The 22,295-nt window shown below is 41.8% G+C and overlaps 1 protein-coding gene across 8 annotated transcripts in view; it reads right to left on the reverse strand.

Annotated features, from left to right (window-relative positions):
• Positions 1-22,295, reverse strand: part of ssbp2b (single stranded DNA binding protein 2b) — a 623,147-nt gene that overhangs the window by 486,630 nt on the left and 114,222 nt on the right. For 7 of the 8 annotated variants that reach the window (XM_085989445.1, XM_085989451.1, XM_085989423.1 and 4 more), the window contains exons 2-3: positions 17,505-17,577; positions 13,260-13,321 (exon numbers count right to left, since the gene is read on the reverse strand). The exons of the other annotated variant lie outside the window; for it this stretch is intronic. In XM_085989445.1, the coding sequence (XP_085845571.1) occupies positions 13,260-13,321; positions 17,505-17,577 (135 nt within the window). The remainder of the gene's footprint in view (positions 1-13,259; positions 13,322-17,504; positions 17,578-22,295) is intronic. 8 annotated transcript variants of the gene reach the window in all.

The following is a 22,295-nucleotide window of genomic DNA, read 5'->3' on the forward strand; positions in this document are numbered from 1 at the left end:
TACTATGAGATTTGTCAAAAGCCTTATTAAAATCTAAGCACATCACATCTACCTTCTAATCCTTCCCGATACCTTTTGTTACTTTGTCAAAATGTTTTATTAAATTGCTCTGGCATGATGTCCTGTTTCAAATTTCAGATCGGCACTAGCTATTCTCTCAGGCTCAGCGTCACTAGTCTCTCCCATAAGCAGATCCTATGATCAGAGTTTACCTATCGTACCTGATATCTAGTCATACAATAGTGTGACTCATCATTGTCTGAACTAGGTTCTGTAATCTCGCATTTGTTGTGTCGGTACCTTTCTACCTAGACACAATTTAGGACTCAGAACTCAGAGATTCAAACATGAAGTGCTTTATTGGAAGGAAAGGAAGTTCTGGAAAGTTCCGAACAAAGAGAGCTAAAACTTAACAGAGAACACCCAACCATTTATCTCCTGTGACAGCACCACCACAGGTGGGAGGAGAACACACAATAGAACACACAATACATAACATTTCCTCCCCTCTTAAATGGAAGGTCCACATTATTCCTCAACAGGTAAGTTACTTTCAATGCACTCAACGAACCTAGGGTAGAGGTAGACTGCCTCAAACCCTGACTTTACCCTGGGGTTTATTCTGCCCCAGTCTTGTGGGTAAGTCACTAAGCCTACAGATCCAAGCGTCTTGGAGGCCGCCGCTCTCTGACAGGATACCGGCGGTCATTGCTGGCTTCCACAGCAGTAGGCATTGACACAGGCCTGGATGGAGAAGGTGCCTGTGTCAGTTGAAAGTCAGGAGTTTGCACAGGTGGAACCGTCTCTTTGACTTCCTGTGTTGGAGAAGAGCACTGTGGCAAAGGATGCTGGTTTGCGGTATCATCCGGAAACAGTTCAGGCCAACCAGCCGTTGGAGCCTCTGTGGCTGTCTCTGCTCCTAGCAACAGTTGATCTGTGTGTCTTCTCCAGACGACGTCCTCAGCAGTCTCAACCGTGTAAGGCACAGGGCCCGTCTGCGCGATCACCGTAGCAGGAACCCATTTCGGTCCAGTGTTGTAGTTTCGAGCTAGGACGTGCTCTCCCGGATGAAACCGTCTCTCCTTGGCTCTTTTCTCTCTCTTTTCAACTTGAGCTTGTTGTTGACAATGGACAACCTGTTCTACCCTTGGAGGTTTGAGTAAGTCAAAACTTGTCCGCAACTGCCTCTTCATCATGAGCGAAGCGGGGGAAGTTTTGGTTGTGGCATGCGGCTCGTTCCTGTAGGACAGCAGGAAGCTGTTCAGACGTTGGTGGATTGAGCCCTGACCTTGCGATGCCTTCAAGGCGTGCTTCAAAGTTTGCACAAACCTTTCTGCCTGGCCGTTAGTAGAGGGATGATAGGGCGCAGACCTGATGTGTTGGACACCATTCACATGCAGGAAGGTTGCAAACTCCTGTGATACAAATTGTGAACCGTTGTCACTTACGAGTTGTTCCGGTGAGCCATAACGGCTGAACATCTCACCAAGTTTCTCAATTGTTTTCTCTGCCGTGGTAGACCTCATCACAGCGACCTCCGGCCACTTGCTACGAGCGTCCACAACCACCATAAACATCTTCCCTTCGAAAGGACCGGCGAAGTCCACATGTACTCGCTGCCACACTTCTGCAGGCCAATCCCAGGGGTGTAGGGTTGCCAGCTGTGGAACATTCTGGACCCTTTGACATGGGGAACATGTTTTGGCTTTCTCCTCAATATTCCCATCGAGACCTGGCCACCAGAAGTAGCTTCTTGCCATTTCCTTCATCCGAACCATCCCACTGTGGCCTGTATGAAGTTGTTGCAGTATAGGTTCCCTCAGAGGTGGCGGAATGATGACACGGCGTCCCCAAAGAAGACAACCTGCCTGGACGGAGAGCTCATTTCTTTTTGAAACATAAGGTTTCAAACTAGGAGAATCTCCCATCACTCTCCCTCGAATGACATCGTCCATTACCTCAGACAGGACTGGATCGTTGCGGGTGTACCTTCGCACCTGAACTGCAGCGACAGCTGCTCCCTCCACTTGTCTAAAGTAGAAGATGTCTATCTGGCGAGGCTCTGGGGGAGTAACAGGCAAGGGTAGCCTCGAGAGACCGTCTGCGTTGCCGTGCAAGTCTGATTTGCGATATTTGATGTCGTATGTGTGTCCTGACAACAGTAAAGCCCACCTTTGCATCCTGCTTGCAGCGAGAGACGGAATTCCGGTGTGGGGCCCGAAGATTGAAGTCAATGGACGGTGGTCCATCAGGAGTGTGAACCTTCTCCCAAACAGGTACTGATGAAATTTTCGAATTCCAATAACGATTCCCAAGGCCTCGCGCTCGATCTGCGCATAGTTACTCTCGGCCTTGTTCAAGGTGCGTGATGCGAAGGCGATAGGTTTCTCTTCACCCGAAGGCATGATGTGGGATATGACTGCTCCCACACCATATGGTGATGCATCACATACTAGCTGCACGGGTAGCTTTGGGTCGAAGTGTGTCAGGACCTCCGAATTCAGCAATGCTTTCTTTGCTTGGCCGAAAGCTTCGTTGCACAGTTCAGTCCATTTCCATGTTTTGCCTTGACATAGCAACTGATGTAACGGCTTCAGCAATGTTGCTAAGTCTGGAATAAACTTCCCATAGTAGTTAAGTAGCCCCAGAAATGAACGTAACTGGCTCACATTCTGGGGTGCTGGGGCCTCCACGATCGCCTTGACCTTTGGCAGCGCCTTATGCAGGCCAGTAGCGTCAATCACATGCCCCAGGTACTCAACTGAAGACTGAAAGAATTCACATTTGTCTTTACGAACTCTGAGTCAGTACTCTTTCAGTCGTTGTAGTGTCGCATCCAAGTTCAGAAGATGATCCTCCTCATTTGTCCCAGTGACAAGGATGTCGTCCAGGTAGCACTGGACTCCTGGCAGTCCACTCAAAATCTGATCCATTGCCCTTTGGAATAGAGCAGGGGCCGATGTAATTCCAAACGGAAGGCGGCAGTACCTGTATAGCCCCTTGTGTATCACAATTGTCAGCAGCTCCTTTGATTTGTCATCGACATGCATTTGTAGATAAGCCTGGCATAAGTCTATTTTGCTGAACTTTTGCCCTCCGGCCAGGCCCGTAAAAAGATCATCAATGAGGGGAAGAGGGTACTGTTCCACAGACAGCACCGGGTTAATAGTCACTTTAAAATCCCCGCAGATTCGAACAGATCCATCCTTTTTCAGGACAGGAACAATGGGTGTGGCCCATTTGCTCACGCTCACAGGCTCCAGGACTCCATTCTCGACTAAGGCCTCCAAGTTAGCCTCAACTTTTGGCCTAATTGCATAGGGTACAGGTCGGGCTTTGTGAAACTTCGGCTTGCTGTCAGGTTTAATGTCCAGTCTCACGCTGATCTTTTTCATGCTCCCAAGTTCCCCATTGATTGAAGAGTTCTGCATGTTTGTTTAACACTGCAGTCAGACCTGACTCTCCTTTTGACATCATGCGGACTGCAGGCCAGTCCAGCGTGATTTTCTCTAGCCACGCACGTCCCAGTAGCGATGGGTAATTTCCCTTTACCACATATAGTGGCAGTTTTGCAGTCTGTCCATTCAATTTAACTGTCACCTCAATGACGCCTCTCATGGCCACAGGTTCGCCGGTATACGTCTTTAGCACAATGTTTGTTGGCTGAAGGGTAAGATGCTTTAGCATTTTGTTGTAGACAGTGTCTGAAACAAGGGACACAGCCGCGCCTGTGTCCACCTCCATCCGCACTGATTGTCCCTCCACCAGTGGTGACACCCAGTAGCCATTTGAACCACCTGCAACCGTCAGTATGTGCACCTCTTCCTCCTCAGAGGTGTCGCTCCCCTCTGTTTTGCTTGTTCCATCATACTGCACTGAATGAACACTCTTTTTCCTCTCTTGTCCAAATACAGACATTTTGCTTCCATGCTTCCCAGCTCTGTCTGTTCTTTTTTTACCTCTACAGGCGCGTTCAATGTGACCCTTTTTGCCACAATTTCGGCATTCCAGCTCCGTACACCAGCAGTCATTAGCGTGATGGCCCGTTTTCCCACAACGGTAACATGTGCCGTTCCGCGCACCTTTAGGCTCAGGCGACACCTTGTGAACTCTCCCTGTTGAACTCAACTGGTGAGCCTCCTTTTCCGCCATCTCCATGGAGACACTAACTTCAATGGCCTTTTCAAGAGTAAGGTTGTCCTCAGTAAGAAGGCGCTTCTGTGTGGCTGCATTTTGCAGACCACACACAAGTCTGTCTCTAATGGTGTCAATCAGCACCTCCTTGAACTGGCAGTGTTCCGACAACCTTTTTAAAGCAGCAATAAACATCGTCACTGATTCCCCCTCCTCTTGATTCCGTCTGTGAAATCTAAATCTCTCAGCAATAACCAGAGGTTTTGGTGAAAAATGTGCTCCAAGAATTTCCACTAGTTGCTTATATGTTTTAGTTCCTGGCTTATCTGGCTGCACGAGGCTGCGAAGTAAATTGAAAGTCTTCGGCCTGATTACACTCAAAAAGGTAGGCATGACCTTTTCATTTGCCACCGCATTCGCCAATACAAAAGTCAAAACATTCCGTATAAGCGCTCCATTGCTCCACATTTTCATCAAAATCACCGATGTTTCCTAATATAGTAGCCATCTCACGTTTCAAATTAAATTTTCTGTTTACTCACTGCACCCGTAACGTACGCAGATTCATCCGCTCCTCGTTGCCACTTGTTGTGTCGGTACCTTTCTACCTAGACACAATTTAGGACTCAGAACTCAGAGATTCAAACATGAAGTGCTTTATTGGAAGGAAAGGAAGTTCTGGAAAGTTCCGAACAAAGAGAGCTACAACTTAACAGAGGACACCCAACCATTTATCTCCTGTGACAGCGCCACCACAGGTGGGAGGAGAACACACAATAGAACACACAATACATAACAGCATTTGTGCCCACATTTCTTCTATCTGCCAAAAGGTGGACTGATGCACACTCTAGCGAGACAAAGCTAACTGTAAGCCAAAAGTTGGTTTATTTTACATTTAATATGTGAAAGAACAGGATAACACTTTTACCAATTGGTTAATATCGAAGTGCTCCACTACTGTCTCCTTCGCAATTGTTTTTAAAATTCTCCATGGCATCAATGTGAGACTAACTGGTCTACAGCTACCTCAATGCTTCGCCATGCCTTTTTAAATATGGGCATCACATTTTCTGTCTTCCAGAACCACGCATTTTTCTAACGAATCCCTAAATATTTCTGCTATTACTGTTGCTAGCACATCGTTAAAATCTATCCAGCCCAGAGACTTTATTTACTTGGATCTTAATCAAGTAGCCAGGTACAATCTCAGTAGTATGGTTAATTTTATTAATTGGCTCAATCTGTCTTGGAACATGAACTTTGCTTCTACCCCTATACTCTTGTTTAATATTAAACTAAAGAAAAGAATTAATTTAACTTCAAGTAGTAGCGGTGATGAGGGAAGAGGGAAAGGGGAGAATGAAAGGAGGGCGGAAAATGTAAAGGGGAGAGGGGAAATGAAATTGGAAGGAGAAGCCAAGCTGAATTTTGGGGGATAAATGCGGAGAAACCAAAGGCAGTGGTTTGGGAAAGAGGGGGAAAAACTTGGAGCAACGCTTTGGGGGCTGACAAGCCAGGAGCAGAGGTTTGAGAGGGAAGATGGAAAAGCTGCAAGTGTGCTTTGAGGGATGGGGAAACAGGGAAGAAACCAGGAGTGGTGCTTTCAAATGGTGGAGGAAGGAAGGAGAGTGCCAGCATCAACAGGAGAGGGAAAGAGCCAATATAAACTTGGAGGGTGAGGAAATGATGTTGCCAGCACGAACAAAGACGGTTAGAGACCGAGTTGGGGGGAGGGGGGGGGGGTGGGCTGGGTGTGGCGGCGGATTGCCAGCTTGAACTTGGGGAGAGGGTCAATAGTGCCTGCTTGAAATGAGGAGATGGAGAACTAGACCAGCTTCAACTGGGCTGTTGCGGGGGGGGGGGGGGGGAGGAAGAGAAAGAGAAGAGTGCCGGAATGAACTAGGAAGGTTGAAGGAGACAGTGGGGGTAATTTTAACCCCCAAAAACAGCTGGGTTTGGGTCGGGTGGGAAGCAAAAACGTAAAAGATCTCAAAAACGAACCCAACCCACCTCGAACCGCCCACTTCCAGTTTTAACAGAGGCGGGGTTGGGGGGAAGGCAACCAATGCTCTCTCAGGAGGCGGGTCCCACATTTAAATATTTTAATGAGGCTGCGGGCCTAATATTTTATCTCTGTTCCAGCTCTAACACTCATAAAACCCAGCAGCTGAAGGAAGGCAATGACTGCCGGATGGAATAGGTAAGTGCCTTTCCAGCACTACTTGTAGGCCAGGAGAAGCAAGAGTGATTCACCCCAGCTACCCTGTTAACATCCCTGGCGATCGGACCTACCCCTGCGATCAGACCCCAACTCACGCGAACTTTCCGACCACTGACCTACCCACGATGTCTCGGACCCTGACCTACAATCTCTCCAGGCACCCCGCCCACCAAGTCCACCCCAACATTTAATAATTCAACATTTTCCAGTAACTAACCCAACGTCTCTCCCCGCCGCACCCCCCCCGCCAACCACACACACACCAGCACCATGTAATGCACTACAAGCTGATGCGCACTTGGTAGGAATGTGCACAACTCAAAATTTACTGCCTACAGTCCTGACTAAAACAACTTATTGGAGAGAAGGAAGTTTCAAATATAAAGAAAAATAATTCATTCCCAAAAAGCAAAGAGACATATTATCAGCAAAATTCAGGAAATGTTTCCTTTTTCGATGGGGAAAATATGATGTCTATGTAAGTAAACAAAATACTAGAAAAAACAAAATGTCAAAAATCTAAATATTCCGGTGGGAGGGAAATGGCCCCGGACATTCGAACATCAAATTACAAATCTTCCACATGGTATTATACATCCCCTAAATGGTAAAATTAGGAGCTGCTGCAATTCTCTAGGTAATTCGTGATCAGGCTCTATTGAACAACGACAGCTTCAATTACAGAGTGGATGCAGCACAGTGACATTTTCTCTTGTACTTTGGAGAGCAAGATCTCCATGTACAGGAGGGAAAGTGCAGTGTTTCCAGCAGAGATATCAAATCTGTGAACCAACTTAGGACATTCAACATTATTCTTGTATAGCATATTAGTACTCCAGCATAACACATACATGTGTTAGGCTACAGATTCTCCCAGTTTATGGTTCATCTGGGAGAAATGAATTTTAGAGCGCCATTCTTAGCAGAACATGTAGGCTTTCTTCACTCTTAGTCAGAAAGAAAGGCTTGCATTTATATAGCACCTTTAACAACCACCGGACGTCTCAGAGCGCTTTACAGCCAATGAAGTATTTTTGAAGTGGAGTCACTGCTGTAATGTGGGAAACGCGGCAGCCAATTTGCGCACAGCAGCAATTTCCCACAAACAGCAATGACCAGATTATGTTGAGGGATAAATATTGGCATGGGATCTTTTACGTCCACCTGAGAAAGCAGACAGGGCCTCGGTTTAACGTCTCATCTGAAAGACAGCACCTCTGACAGTGCAGCACTCTGTCAGCACTGCACTGGAGTGTCAGACTAGCTTTATGTGCTTAATTCCCTGGAGTGGGACTTGAACCCACAACCCATAACTTTCTGTGCTACCAACTGAGCCACAGCTGACACAGAGACTAATATGTGTCTATCTTTTAAAAGTCCTACAAAGTGCAAGTCTTTAGACAGTGGAAACTGACCAGGATCTCAGATATCTGCAGTGACACATATGGCACTGGTGGGGACACTGGTGGATTAGCACCACAAACGTTTGGCACTAAAGGACTAATGCTCTAGAAAGAATGAAAAGAAAGAATGATTCTAAAACTAAAAGATACACTCACATCATGGAACTTGCTTTCAATGGAAAGGACATAATCCAGGTTTTCAAATTGCTGAGAAACATGGATAACATACTTAATAATCTGTTACTTAATTTGGATTGTATGCGCAGAACTAGTAGACAAGTACAATATGAACAAGCCCATAAAATCAGCCCCACTCCCACCCAAACAGATAAATGGATATTTGGGAGTTATTTCCAGCAAAATCAGTTAATACTGCATTCATTCTTTGAAAACAGTTGGATAAATAGTTGGTTAGCAATGGAATTAATGATAAAAGGGATACATATAGGAGATAAATCAAAAACCCCATGGAACACAGCATATCTTCAGCTGCACAGGCTAGTGGAAATTAACCGGCTAGGGCTGAATAATGGAAGTTGTAAAGCTGGATAGGTAATCTGGGTTTTCACTTGATTACCTTTGGGCATCAGGGAAAAACTTTGAAGAACCCTCCCCAAGAAAGTTAAAGAAGCAGGTTTTAAAATTGATGGGTTTTTAAGAGTGTTGTTTTCTCTTTCACGGCTGTTTCCGTAAGTGACTATCAAATTCAGGTCAGATTATTTTTTTTAAACAGACTAAAGAAAGTAAAATATTTATTTACTATTATTAAATAAAAGAGTGAACCATTAAACAATTCAACAGATATTAATGAGCAATGTTCTTATAAGGGGTTCGTTAGCCTTTTCAATTACTTCTCCTGAAATACAGAGAAAGCCTTCTGAAAACCACAACCTTTGGTTAGGCAAATTCTTCCTGACTTCTCGTTTTTCTTGCAATCTCTACATTGCTTGAAAATGATTTTCAATTCGCACAATGCAAGCCTGGAGTTATAGAATTTTCTTGTGTCTCAATTTCAGAATTCAGAGATGAACTGCAGTATTGCTTTTTAAGTGTTCTTTTTTAAGTTTTTCAATTCTTTTGAAATTAACAAATGGCATTACATTCATAAATACAATTAGTAATGTTTAATGATATACATTTCAAAATATACAAACAGCTTATGGCAAATAATTAAACATAATATCCTATAGAAGTCAAACTGCATTTTTTTATCTAGGTGGTTCAACACTATTTGCATATAACCAAGCATGGGATAAAACATCATCTCATTCAGGCTAAGATACTGAGCTACTTACATTGAATGAGTCACTTGCAGTTTACATCAGCGTACTAATCTTAAGTGAACATAGGACATTCTTAACCCTCAAACAGCCACGCTATATTTTTAAAAAAGGACAACAGCACCACCACTCAATTGCAACTTAAGATAAAGTTTATGCTTCAAAAGAGGAAAAGGCCATGACCTCCTTCTCTGCGGGTTAGTAAATATGAACACTTAATGCATTTATCTGAAATTCTTTTCCACTGTTTTAGTTGGGGCTATAATCAGATTAAAATAAACAAGTTAGTGCCTCTGTTAAAACAGCAGAGGGAGGAACATTAAGTGCTAGTACCTATCTATTATAAATTAAAAACAAGGAGTGAAAAATACTGGCACCTGCACACCAGAGCAGTGCAAAAACCATAGGGTTGACTTAACAGTCCTGTGTACCAGGACAGCAATCATCTCAGTAGGAGCACTGAATTGGGAGAGTAGGCCCTATACAAATTTCTTTGGCCTGTAATTCAGCACTTTATTTTCATTTTGTGCACAAACCCAGAAGCCAGATTTCTTGCAAAAAATATTTAAATGGACACTTAACACAATTCATGAGTATTTCTACGGAATTTGCTCTTTTTTCCTTGTGCATCCATTTTGAACAGGAGTAGGGGAAGCTCCATGGATATACGAGTTCTTAAATAGCTTTTTGTAATGTTACAGTACCTTTTTAGTGAAGTGACTTTGTTAGACATTTTGTGCAGATATCTGAAATGTTTTTATTGATAACGCCGCTGGATCACGCAAGCACAGCGTGCCGGGAGCTGAACCGGGCCACTGACAGGAAATCCACGCAGGGCCAGGCTTCAACTGTCGGCGCGCTATGTAAGTGTAGGTCGGGGGCTTGCACCCGCGGGAAGCCCCCGACACCAATTTCTGGGCCATTGTGTTTTGAAAAAATGTTAGTGGAAATATTTTCTTACTCCTTATGGTAAGTTTATTTTAAAAGCACCTCAAAAACAGTATTTCATGGCTGAGGTGATGCAAGATGAAAGAAAGCATGCCAAGATCAGTTGGCCCCTCACAATTCACACAGGCCTGCCAATGTCCCAGGACAACTACCTCAGATTGCTACACGTGAATGGACAACTTGCAACATAGAAACAGTACCACAAACATTTGGCAAGGTCACCACTGCTCTTAATGTTATGCCTATGGCTTATTCCTGGCTAGGTTCTGTGCTTCCCACACACAGATCAAAAAGGGGTCTGATGTGTTGCTCAGCATGGCCAGCACTTTCATCTCTTTAGCACTGAAAAGTATGATACAGCTGCCCAACATTAACACACTGGTGTATTTCTAATGTAGAAGGGGATCACTAATTGCTGTCATGTGCCGAACCTGAAGCACTAGAAAGCCTCGCCATGGTTTCAACTTCCAATTCTGAGTTGCATCTTGACTGTATACCCTGCAGAGGTAAGAGTATGCATCCGACCCAATGGATAAACTGTATGGTTGTGCAAGAGGTTGGCACAGCCAAGTAGTTGACAGGCCACACTTTATGGCATGTGTGATTGACATGGTGCTGTTGTGGTTGGTCTTACCTTGCCAGATTTCTAAAAGTGTGTTGTCTTCTCCCACATCTGTTCCCAGGTGTACTGTTATCTTGTGGGTTAGGTGTCCTGGACTGTGAAAAAGGGCAAGCATCCTCACATCCACCTTATGCAGCAGAATGTCCACTTTGTAGCCATGAAATAGGGATTCAAGGGAAGCAGACTCTGCCTTTTGCCTACAGACTGTTTTTGACTTCATGCTGCATTCTTTGTCCTTCCAGCTTTGCCTGTCATTTCTTCTCCTCCCATACAGCCTCTTCAAAGACTTAACACTCGAATGCATCACTTTTGAGTCTTTTAGGGGCTACATGCCTCTGCAGACCCTCTTTCATTACACCTCCTGCGCAAAACTCAAGCTGTGCCGAGAATATGTTTAAATGATTTTTATGAGCTAGTATCACAGCAGCCTGCAAAGCCGGCTCATCACTCTGGTGGCGCAGGATTTGGGCTCCGCAGCAGTCACAGTGGCTTTTCTCCTGGGATTGCTTAAATCATCCTTGACATTACTTTTGGGTGAAAAGTAATGAAGTTGATCTAAGGTCATTACGTAAACTGTGAGAAGAGGAAATCATGGAGCTGTAGCTGTGGTGTCTTTTTTCAAAAAAAACTATCTCTGGAATTTGTTCACAAAGAAATATCAATGGCGTGCAAAAGGACCAAAAAAAGCTCTGAATTTATTGCTTCAATTTAAAATCTAGTACCAGAAAAAAGTGTCCTCCTCTTATAACACATTTCATCCAGTTAGTTTCTACTGTTGGCATGCAGTGTATGCTCTGCAGAGGCCAAGTTTAAATTCAGACTTTCAATATCACTTCACTTTTAGGACACCTTGGATGTCAATCAGAAGACAGAATTAAACTTCTTTTCTGCTGTTGTTCTCCTGGATATTAACAAAGTAGAAATGAGAAGAGACCATCTAGTGCATTTTCCTGTTTAGATTGATGTTTAGGACCCATACAGACCATTTTCAGTTCCTTCCTTCCTAGCACCAGACCCATATCCATCCACTTACTGATAGATTAAGAATTCATCTTTCCTTTCCAGTGATGTTAACAGTTTTGGTATTTATGCAATGAGTTAACTCGAAATGTGAAGTAGTTACTCCTTAAATTGGATAGCATTCCCTCCAATTTTTAAGTCTTCTTTCATTTATGCTAAGGAGTACAAGTAAACATTAACTCCTACTGTCTGGAGAACAAAAACAGAGAGAGGCAGGGGTGGCGAAGAATCTGCCTGTGCTGCCTTGTAAACTATACTTCTCAATGCGAGTGCAATCAGTTTCAATAGCACTACCACATTCAGTGACCTCCAACTATGCCACACAATTGATTAAATCTAATCACTGTGCTGGACACATCAGAGTCCTGGGTATTCTAATGAAAGGGGAGGGGAGGAATATTCATGATTTATATAATTCCCAACAAACGGTTGGGAAGCAAGAAGGCAGTTGCTGGCAGTCTAGTAGATGCTTTTTCCTGGTTTCAAATGGTCACCCTCCAGAAAAAGCATTACATTTTTCCCTAGTACACTTTCAAAGTTTTATTAACTATTAATGTAGCTAACTGAAGGCTATGTATTCTCACTTATCAAATGCTATTTAAATAATCACGCAGACATTTACATTAAAATTTATATTTTAGGTATACTAAGAACAAGAGAGGGGTCAGTGATGGGGATCATAATATTTTACACTTTCAGCATATGTGCGGTAGGCACTTCCAAATCAAGTGCTAACGTAGAATAAAGCTTTTTCTACTTCAACTTACATTGTTCCCAACTTTAGAAGACCACCCCAATTTCTACCAGTATATTTTACCATTTCCACCCCTGCTATCCTTATGGCCCGAATGAGGTTGCTAATTGTGACCAATGTGCATCAAACCACGGGCAACAACTGCCCACACATATTTCATTTGGAATCCTTGATGTCAACACACCTTTCATTCCATCAGCAATGTTTAGATCAATACACAGGTCCCAAACGCGAAAGGGTCAGGTTTTAACCATATCGCCATAAAAATGAAGTTTGCATATGATTAATTTAAAATTGAATTGTCAAAGATGTCTCATAAATTTTTCTTTCATCCATCAAAAGTCATGACCCTTTCATTTCAGCCTCATGGTCTGTTGCCTTTTCATCAAGATGGTAGTAGTTGCTTGTGCAGTTAAAACTGGGTTTTGATTTTTAAATAAACATAAGAACATTAATTTCTAAAACCATCAATAAAAATTGTTCATGAATTAATCAACTGAATTATGCATTTAAACATCTCTGAAATAATATCCAAATTGTGCAACTGGAAAAAGTTCTATATTGCAGGTTTCTGTTGTTACAGTGTAAGTACTGTCTGAAGTACACCATTCTCAAAACAAGTATGTTGCCAACATGTGCAAACACCTTAGTTGACAATGCATGCATCTAGTCCTATCAGGAATCAACACATCAAAGTGGAATCCTAAGTTTGTATCATGTATCTGAATCGTGAAAGCAGATGGGCATTTTTAACACTGCAATAAGCCATTTCATTTTTTTTAAATCGTATTTTAAACCCATTTAATAATATCTAGCTCTATACTTTTCAAACAAAGTGTTGGAAAAAACACATTAGACATTAAAATAAACTTACCACCACCACGAATGTAAGAATCCTGGTGGTTCTCCTAATGTAATGTTTTTCTCCCATCGTATCTAAAAGATAAATTGAGATCACACCATTGCATCTACGCATGTACTGTATGTTTACAAAAGAAGAATTAAAATGTAGATGTCCACAATATATTCAGCCACCCTACACTCACCAACTTAAAAGCATGTCATTTTATATCACATTTACATGATAGATGTGATTCCAGATTTGTTGTAAATTCACAGCTGTTCATCATTATAATATACTATGTAATCAGTACGCATTTGTGTAATTCAGCTTACTTCTGAATTTCAACACCCACCTCCTGATACCAGTTTAAAATTGGCTCCAAAAGTAACTGGATGAAAATTCAAATCCCCACTTGCACATTGCCCCAGTATATAACACAGCACAACAGTGTAGCACAGTGCAAGGTCTCTGCATTGATTTGGGGAGAAAGTTCCATGTGAAGTGATCAAAACTCAGTTCCATCTCCTATTTAAAAATAGGGAATTAGGAGTTCTTCAAATGTCTACTTAAACCCATGAGATCATAAGAACATAAGAAATAAGAGCAAGAGTAGGCCAGGTGGAGCCTGATTCACCATTCAATAAGATCATGGCTGATCTTCGACCTCAACTCCACTTTCCCGCCCGATCTCCATATCCCTTGATTCCCCTAGTGTCCAAAAATCTATCTATCTCAGCCTTGAATATACTCAAAGACTCAGCAGGCACAGCCCTCTGGGGCAGAGAATCCCAAAGATTCACAACCCTCTGAGTGAAGAAATTCCTCCTTATCTCGGTCTTAAATGGCCTACCCCTTATCCTGAGGCTATGTCCCCTAGTTCTAGACACTCCAGTCAGGGGAAACAACCTCTCAGCATCTATCCTGTCAATCCCCTTCAGGATCTTGTATGTTTCAATGAGATCACCTCTCATTCTTCTAAACTCCAGAGAGTAGAGGCCCATTCTACACAATCTCTCATCGTAGGACAGCCCTCTCATCCCAGGAATCAATCTAGTGAACCTTCATTGCACCGCTTCCAAGGCAAGTATATCCTTCCTCAGATAAGGAGACCAAAACTGTGCACAGTTCTCCAGGTGTGGTCTCACCAAGGTCCTGTACAATTGTAGCAAGACTTCCTTACTCTTATACTCCAACCCCCTTGCAATAAAGGCCAACATGCCATTTGCCTTCCTTATTGCTTGCTGTACCTGCATGCTAGCTTTCTGTGTTTCTTGCACGAGGACACCCAAATCTCTCTGAACACCAAAATTTGAAAGTTTCTCACCATTTAAAAAATATTCTGTTTTTCTATTCTCCCTACCAAAGTGAATAACCTCACATTTCCCTACATTATACTCCATCTGCCACCTTACTGCCCACTCACTTAGTCTATCTGTATCCCTTTGCAGACTCTTTGTGTTCTCCTCATAGCTTACTATCCTACCTAGCGTTGTATTGTCAGCAAACTTGGATACATTACACTCGGTCCCTTCATCTAGGTCATTAATATAGATTATAAATAGCTGAGGCCCCAACACTGATCCTTGCGGCACCCCATTAGCTACAACCTGCCAACCTGAAAAAGATCTGTTTATCCCTACTTTCTGTCTTCTGTCCATTAACCAATCCTCTATCCATGCTACTATATTACCCCCAACCCCATGAGCCCTAATCTTGTGTAATAACCTTTTATATGGCACCTTATCGAATGCCTTTTGGAAATCCAAATATACTACATCCACTGGTTCCCCTTTATCTACCCTGCTAATTACATCATCAAAAAACTTTAATAAATTTATCAAACACGATTTCCCTTTCATAAAACCATGTTGACTCTGCCTACTCATGTTATGATATTCTAAGTGCTCTGATACCACTTCCTTAACAATGGATTCCAGCATTTTCCAGACGACTAATATCAGGCTAACTGGCCTGTAGTTCCCTGTTTTCTCTCTCCCTCCTTTCTTGAATAGCGGTGTTACATTTGCGGCCTTCCAATCCACTGGGACCGTTCCAGAATCTAGGGAATTTTGGAAGATCAAAACCAATGCATCCACTATCTCTTCAGCCACCTCTTTTAGAACCCTAGGATGTAGGCCATCAGGTCCAGGTGAGTTGTCGGCTTTTAGTCCCATTAGATTCTCTAGTACTTTTTCTCTACTTACATTAATTATGTTAAGTTCCTCACCCTCATTAGAACCTTGGTTCCCCACCATTTATGGTATACTTTTTGTGTCTTCTACTCTGAAGACAGATACAAAATATCTGCTATTTCCTTATTCCCCATAATAAGTTCTCCTGTTTTAGCCTCTAAGGGACCAAAGTTTACTTTTGCTACTCTCTTCCTTTTTACATACTTGTAGAAGCTCTTACAGTCTGCTTTTATGTTTCTTGCTAGTTTTCTCTCATATTCTATTTTTTCCCTTTTTATCAATTTTTTGGTCATCCTTGGCTGGTTTCTGAAACTCTCCCAATCCTCAGGCTTACTATTATTCTTCACAACATTATAAGCTTCTTCTTTCAATCTAATGTTATCCTTAACTTCTTTAGTTAGCCACAGTTGGATCACTTTTCCCATGGAGTTTTTGTTTCTCAATGGAATGTATTTTTGTTGAGAATTACGAAATATTTCTTTAAATGCTAGCCACTGCTTATCTACCGCCATACCTTTTAATCTATTTTTCCAACCTATCTTAGCCAACTCACCCCTCAGACCTATGTAATTGGCTTTATTTAAGTTTAAGACTCTAGTTTCGGACTTAGGCAAGTCACTCTCAAATTTAATGTGAAATTCTATCATATTATGATCACTCAGAGGATCCTTTACTATGAGATTGCTAATTAACCCTGTCTCATTACACAATACAAGATCTAAAATAGCCTGTTCCCTGGTTGATTTCATGAAGTATTGTTCGAGGAAACTGTCCCGAATGCATTCCATGAACTCGTCCTCCAGACTACCTTTGCCAATTTGATTTGTCCAGTCTATATGAAGATTAAAGTCCCCCACGATTATTGCATTATCGTTGTTGCAATCTCCTACTATTTCTTGATTAATATTCTGTCCAACAGTATAGGTACTGTTAGGGGGCCTATATACTACTCCCACCGGTGTTTTCTGCCCCTTGTTATTCCTTATCTCCACCCATACTGATTCTACTTCCTGATCTCCCGAGCCGAGATCCTTTCTCTCTACTGTCCTTATGTCATCCTTTATTATCAGGGCTACTCCCCCTCCTTTTCCATTCTGCCTGTCTTTTCAAAACATCAAGTACCCTGGAACATTTAGTTCCCAACCTTGGCCACCATGCAACCACGTCTCTATAATGACTATTAGATCAAACCCATTTATCTCTATTTGTGCCACTAGTTTGTCTATCTTGTTACGAATGCTTCGTGCATTCAGATAAAGGGCCTTTAATTAAAAAATTTTACCATTATTCCCTGCTTTGACCTTATTCTCTGCTGCACTGCTACCGTTAAACTCTCTGTCCCTTCCTGTCACAATCTGCTTATTTTTATCTAAATCACTACATTGCTCCATTGCCTTGACCTTTCTCTTTAGATTTCTAAATTTCCCCTCACCTGACCCCCTCCCCCCTCTTTTTTAGTTTAAAGCCCTAGTTATTCGATTCACCAGGATGCTGGTCCCAGCGCAGTTTAAGTGGAGCCCGTCCCGACGGAACAGCTCCCTCTTTCCCCAGTACTGGTGCCAGTGTCCCATGAATTGAAACCCCTTCTTCCCACACCACTCTTTGAGCCACGCATTTAACTCTCTCATCTGCTTGACCTTATGCCAATTTGCGCGTGGCTCAGGTAGTAATCCAGAGATTACTGCCGTGCTGTGGTCAATTTGCCTTTTCCTCATCCATACAGGTAGCAGGTACCTCGTACCTGTTGGACAAGGTCCAGGGCTGAGGCTCCGCCATCACTACATCCTGGGTCCCCATAACTTCCTGACTCGTGGTCACACCCTCTTGTCCCTGACCACTGACAAACTCTAAAGTACTACTTAACCTAAAGGGTGTGACTGCCTTCTGGAGGGTTTAAAATTATTTCAATTTATTTTCACAACTATAAATAACATGCATACTATGCTATTTAAAACGTACACAAAGTAGAAGTCCTATTTAAGGCATATTTTATCCAGTTTATTACACAAGGTAGAATCTGAAACTCCACAAGACTGAAAGTTAATAACACAGAACGAGAAATACATAAAGCTTGAAGGCTCACCTCTGATAAAAATGTTTGTGCTGATTTTTGTGCTCCTACATGGAGTAGATATTCATATACATACAGTGCTAACCTGTAATATAAACACAAACAAATTATTTCGTTCCTTTGCCAATTTTCAAAAAATAAAATTTTCATTCCGAGTTAAAATTATTCACAGAACCGTATATGGCATGTTTCAGCCATCTAATTCATGGTACTAAATTAAGGTTCCAGCATAAAAAATATTAAGACATTTAAAAGTTTTTTTTAATAAAAGTATAACGATAGCTAGCAAGAAAACATTGATAGTGTGTCAATGCCAAGGTTTTATAAAATGTTGATGTCTTGCATGTAGTAATCCTTTTGAGTTAATGGATAATTTTCATCAAAACTGAACATGCATTTAAAATTTTTATGTTAAATTTCAATGTATGTTTTCAATTTTGATGCAATTTGTGTCCATTAACAATATGCTAATTTACAAAACTACTTTTCATAATGAGCCAAAATTGAGTAATAAGTTATACGGAAAAACAATCAGGAAATTACAGCACTGGAAATCATCATCCAGAAAGCATTAGAAGAAAGGAGAGCCAAGCATCCCCCAAGTGGAATGTAACAAACTGGATTTATCGACATCTTGTATTCTTTCAGCCCCACTGCTAGCCAAGGGCTCAGCCATGCCACTGACAAAAATGGCCAGCACCATCTCCTCCAAGGGGGTGAGGTGAAGCTAGGAATGCAAGGTAGAGATTGTTGGTAAGTGAGTGATGGGGGTTCGTGCATTGAGCAGTGTGTGAGGCTAGTGGTGCAGTTGATTGGAGACGGCTTTTGAAGATGCATTCACTGACTTTCACCACCCTCTGCACAAAGGCCTTGAGTGCTGCTTCTGAGACCCTAGCCCGTTGAGCCATTTGGGTTAGTGCTGATGCACTTTTAACATTTTTGATCACTAGAAGGCAGCTCACCTTTAAGAGGTGCAAACTCGCGCAAACATCGAGAACTTCTGCCCCCTGCTAAGCGCACAGAATGCCAGTAACGGTCCTGATCAGAGAGTTGGACAGGGCATGTGGAAGCACGATAGGTAGCAAATAAGATGCAAAGGCACATTTAAACACAATCTCAAAGTTATATCAATGTTAATATATGAAAAAATCTCTCAGGTGATTGCAAGCAGGAATACATAGCTGTGCCAGCTGGTATGAAATGCAGCTTTTGAAACAGAAATGGCAATGCCAGTAGCATGAACACCAGGAGCCGGTTGACCCCAGGTGAGTCAGTTCGATTTGTAAAATGGGCAAGTAAGCATGCATCGCTCTTATTGGCCTTAAAGGTTATAAGCTCACTCAGAAAGACCAATTTTCTTTCCAACAAGGGTTATCATCCTCGAGTACAAAGGACTACCACCAAAGTTAACATTAAATTATGTTAAGATCAAAATATTTTCAGTCATTTGTTAACAATGACAATTATCTCACAAGGTGTGTCATAAATCTCATCATCGAGAAACTACCTATGAAATAACACTGGACGGCCAGCTGGTGGCGCCGTCCAAGGAGTATAAATACTCGGGCGTTGGCCCCAGCTTGCCAGGGACATTTTGTAAGACAAGGAGCTAGTGGATACAACTAGACCTCCATGTTCTGAAACAAGTTGATTAAAGCCTTGCTTTATGCTCAAACCAAGTGCGCAGTGAGTTTTATTACGTCAGGGTGTATGTTTGAAATGGAAATCTCAAGCAATGTTAATCATGTTAAGCCCATTAATAGTTCAACTAACCAGGTTAAGATAGGAATATTGATCACTATCATATTGTGCACTTGTAAAGTACCAGTTGCCTGTAAAAGATATAAATTCAGATGCTGTACTAAGAGATTTCTGTACTTTAAACCAGAATAGCCATTTTTAAATATGAGCCTAGGCAATCATTAAAATCCAACTTCTTTTCCTTTACACCATGAGATGGAGGGCCCCACCCAAAATAAAGGAGTCAATTTAGAACATTGCACATCCTCTTAATCAATGATAACAGCTACGGAGAAGTCCACATTTGAGAGTGTCCTCCTCGCTTCTCAAAGAAAGGATGATGCAGTATGATAAAATGCAGTAGTAGGACAGAATGAGGGATGGGCTGGAAGAAAAGTAATGTAAAAACAAAAACAAAAATTTCTAATTCTAAACTTATTACCATAATCTCAATTATCATCTTTTAGAACAAGTACACAAACAAATAATGGTGCAACACCAAAGACAGAATCAATGTTGCCCCTACTGTACATGCACAGAGAAATAAAATCGTACATTTTGCAGCAAGCCCATTATAAGAAATAAATCAGTCTTAAATAGCTACATTATCAATACAAGGTACTTCATATCTCATCATCCATAAAAGTAAACCCTCAATCCCTGTGTAGCCAATTCAGTCTCACACTGGCTTGAAGTAAGGGTATAATTATATTGGCACTTTCAGACTGAATCAAAGCTGTTTTGGTGTGAATCAATGTGCAAATTAGCAGTATAACACAGGTTTCAGTCCCAATCAGATATCTAAATGCACTAAAGCCAAGCACTGCAAGACCATCTCCAAGAGAGTGCCTCACATCACTTCAACTTCATCATACCAGCGGCATTGCAATTCCAACTTAACACAAAGCCAAATTTCAAAAGTGCAATAGCAGTCCCCAGGATCTCTGGAAACTTTCAACACTTTGAAATTTTTTTAATGTGGATACTCCCACTATGCTCTCCAAACACTAAAAAATGAGTTGTCACGGGGCTGTAGCTCTATGCATGTGTCAAGCACAGATGCACAGAGTTCCATTATCACTGTGCTTGGGTGCTGGTCACATTCATTATAACAAGGGTCTACTGACCGCACATTACAACCAGTATCAGGTCATTATCTGCAATGCAACTTGCAGCCTAAAACTTAATAAGACCACCCATCTACAAATGCTGCATAAAGTCAGTTCCATTACTTCGGGTTACAGGTTTTGTAACTTTACTGATTTAAAGATTTTTATCCTCTTTTTACTTCAATCTTTTTCCAGACCTTCCTCAGATTCTCATATTTATCTTCATTAACAAAAAGGAGGCATGTAGAAGTTGTCATGATTCCACACCTGTGATGTTATTTTCTAAAAATGCTCAACATTACAAGTTAATGTAGTTGAATCTAACTCTTCAAGCCATGACTGTAATGCAGGGCCTATTTTGTTCCCGCAGAAGAATGTCAACATTACAAACTCAGCTGAGATTTTCACATTGTTAACGACATTAGAAGAAACTGTGAGAAGATGAAATATCAAATAAATGACAGACATATTTTGATAGTGTACAACACACTATCAGGAAAAGTAAGGTCACTCTACTTGAGGATGGGTAAAGGGGGGTTGCAAATGTAGCTCCTGTGGACCCAGAGTGTCAGACAGACGGCCAAGAGTCCTCCCCTTTTCATCAATTTATTTTATGTATATAAGTAGAAAGTTTTGCACTTGGTGCATGGCTGTAGGACAGAAAATGTACCACTGAATAAGAAAATCCATACAGCACAAAGAATGCCAAATGCTTTTAAGTGAATGGAATATTTGAATCAATTAAACACCAACCCATTAAAAAAACTATTTAAATATTTTCACTAAAAATCAACAAATGAACAACCAGAAGCTACTACAAACACAATCACTTAACTCCCACCAAAAAACTATGTTGATTTCCCACCCATAGCAGGGCACTTAGAAAAGTTCAAGGTAACCAGGCAGAGTCAACATGGTTTTGTGAAAGGGAAATTATGTTTAACCAATTTATTGGAGTTCTTTGAAGAAGTAACATGTGCTGTGGATAAAGGGGAACCGGTGGATGTACTGTACTTAGATTTCCAGAAAGCATTTGATAAGGTGCTACATCAAAGGTTATTGCAGAAAATAAAAGCTCATGGTGTAGAGGGTAACATATTGGCATGGATAGAAGATTGGCTAGCTAACAGGAAACAGAGTAGGCATAAATGGGTCATTTTCTGTTTGGCAAGATGTAACAAGTGGTGTGCCACAGGGATCAGTGCTGGGGCCTCAACTTTTTACCATTTATATAAATGACTTGGATGAAGGGACCAAAGGTATGGTTGCTAAATTTGCTGATGACACAAAGATGGGTAGGAGAGTAAATTGTGAAGAGGACATAAGGAGGCTACAAAAGGATATAGATAGGTTAAGTGAGTAGGCAAAGATCTGGCAAATAGAGTATAATGTGGGGAAATGTGAAATTGTCCATTTTGGCAGGAAGAATAAAAACGATGCATATTATCTAAATGGTGAGAGATTGCAGAGCTCTGAGATGCAGAGGGATCTGGGTGTCCTAGTGCATGAATCGCAAAAGGTTAGTATGCAGGTACAGCAAGTAATTAGGAAAGCTGATAGAATGTTATTATTTATTGCGAGGGGAACTGAATACAAAAGTAGGGAGGTTATGCTTCAGTTATACAGGGCATTGGTGAGGCCACATCTGGAGTACTGTATACAGTATTGGTCTCCTTATTTAAGGAAGGATGTAAATGTGTTGGAAGCAGTTCAGAGAAGGTTTACTAGACTAATACCTGGAATGGGCGAGTTGTCTTATGAGGAAAGGTTGGACAGGCTCGGCTTGTATCTGCTGGAGTTTAGAAGAGTAAGAGGTGACTTGATTGAAACATATAAGATCCTGAGGGGTCTTAACAGGGTGGATGTGGAGAGGATGTTTCCTCTTGTGGGAGAATCTAGAACTAGGGGTCACTGTTTAAAAATAAGGGGTCGCCCATTTAAGACAGAGATGAGG

The sequence above is a fragment of the Somniosus microcephalus genome, chromosome 1 (assembly GCF_052327205.1).
Source record: "Somniosus microcephalus isolate GS21.2 chromosome 1, FLI_Smic_1.0, whole genome shotgun sequence".
Taxonomy (NCBI): domain Eukaryota; kingdom Metazoa; phylum Chordata; class Chondrichthyes; order Squaliformes; family Somniosidae; genus Somniosus; species Somniosus microcephalus.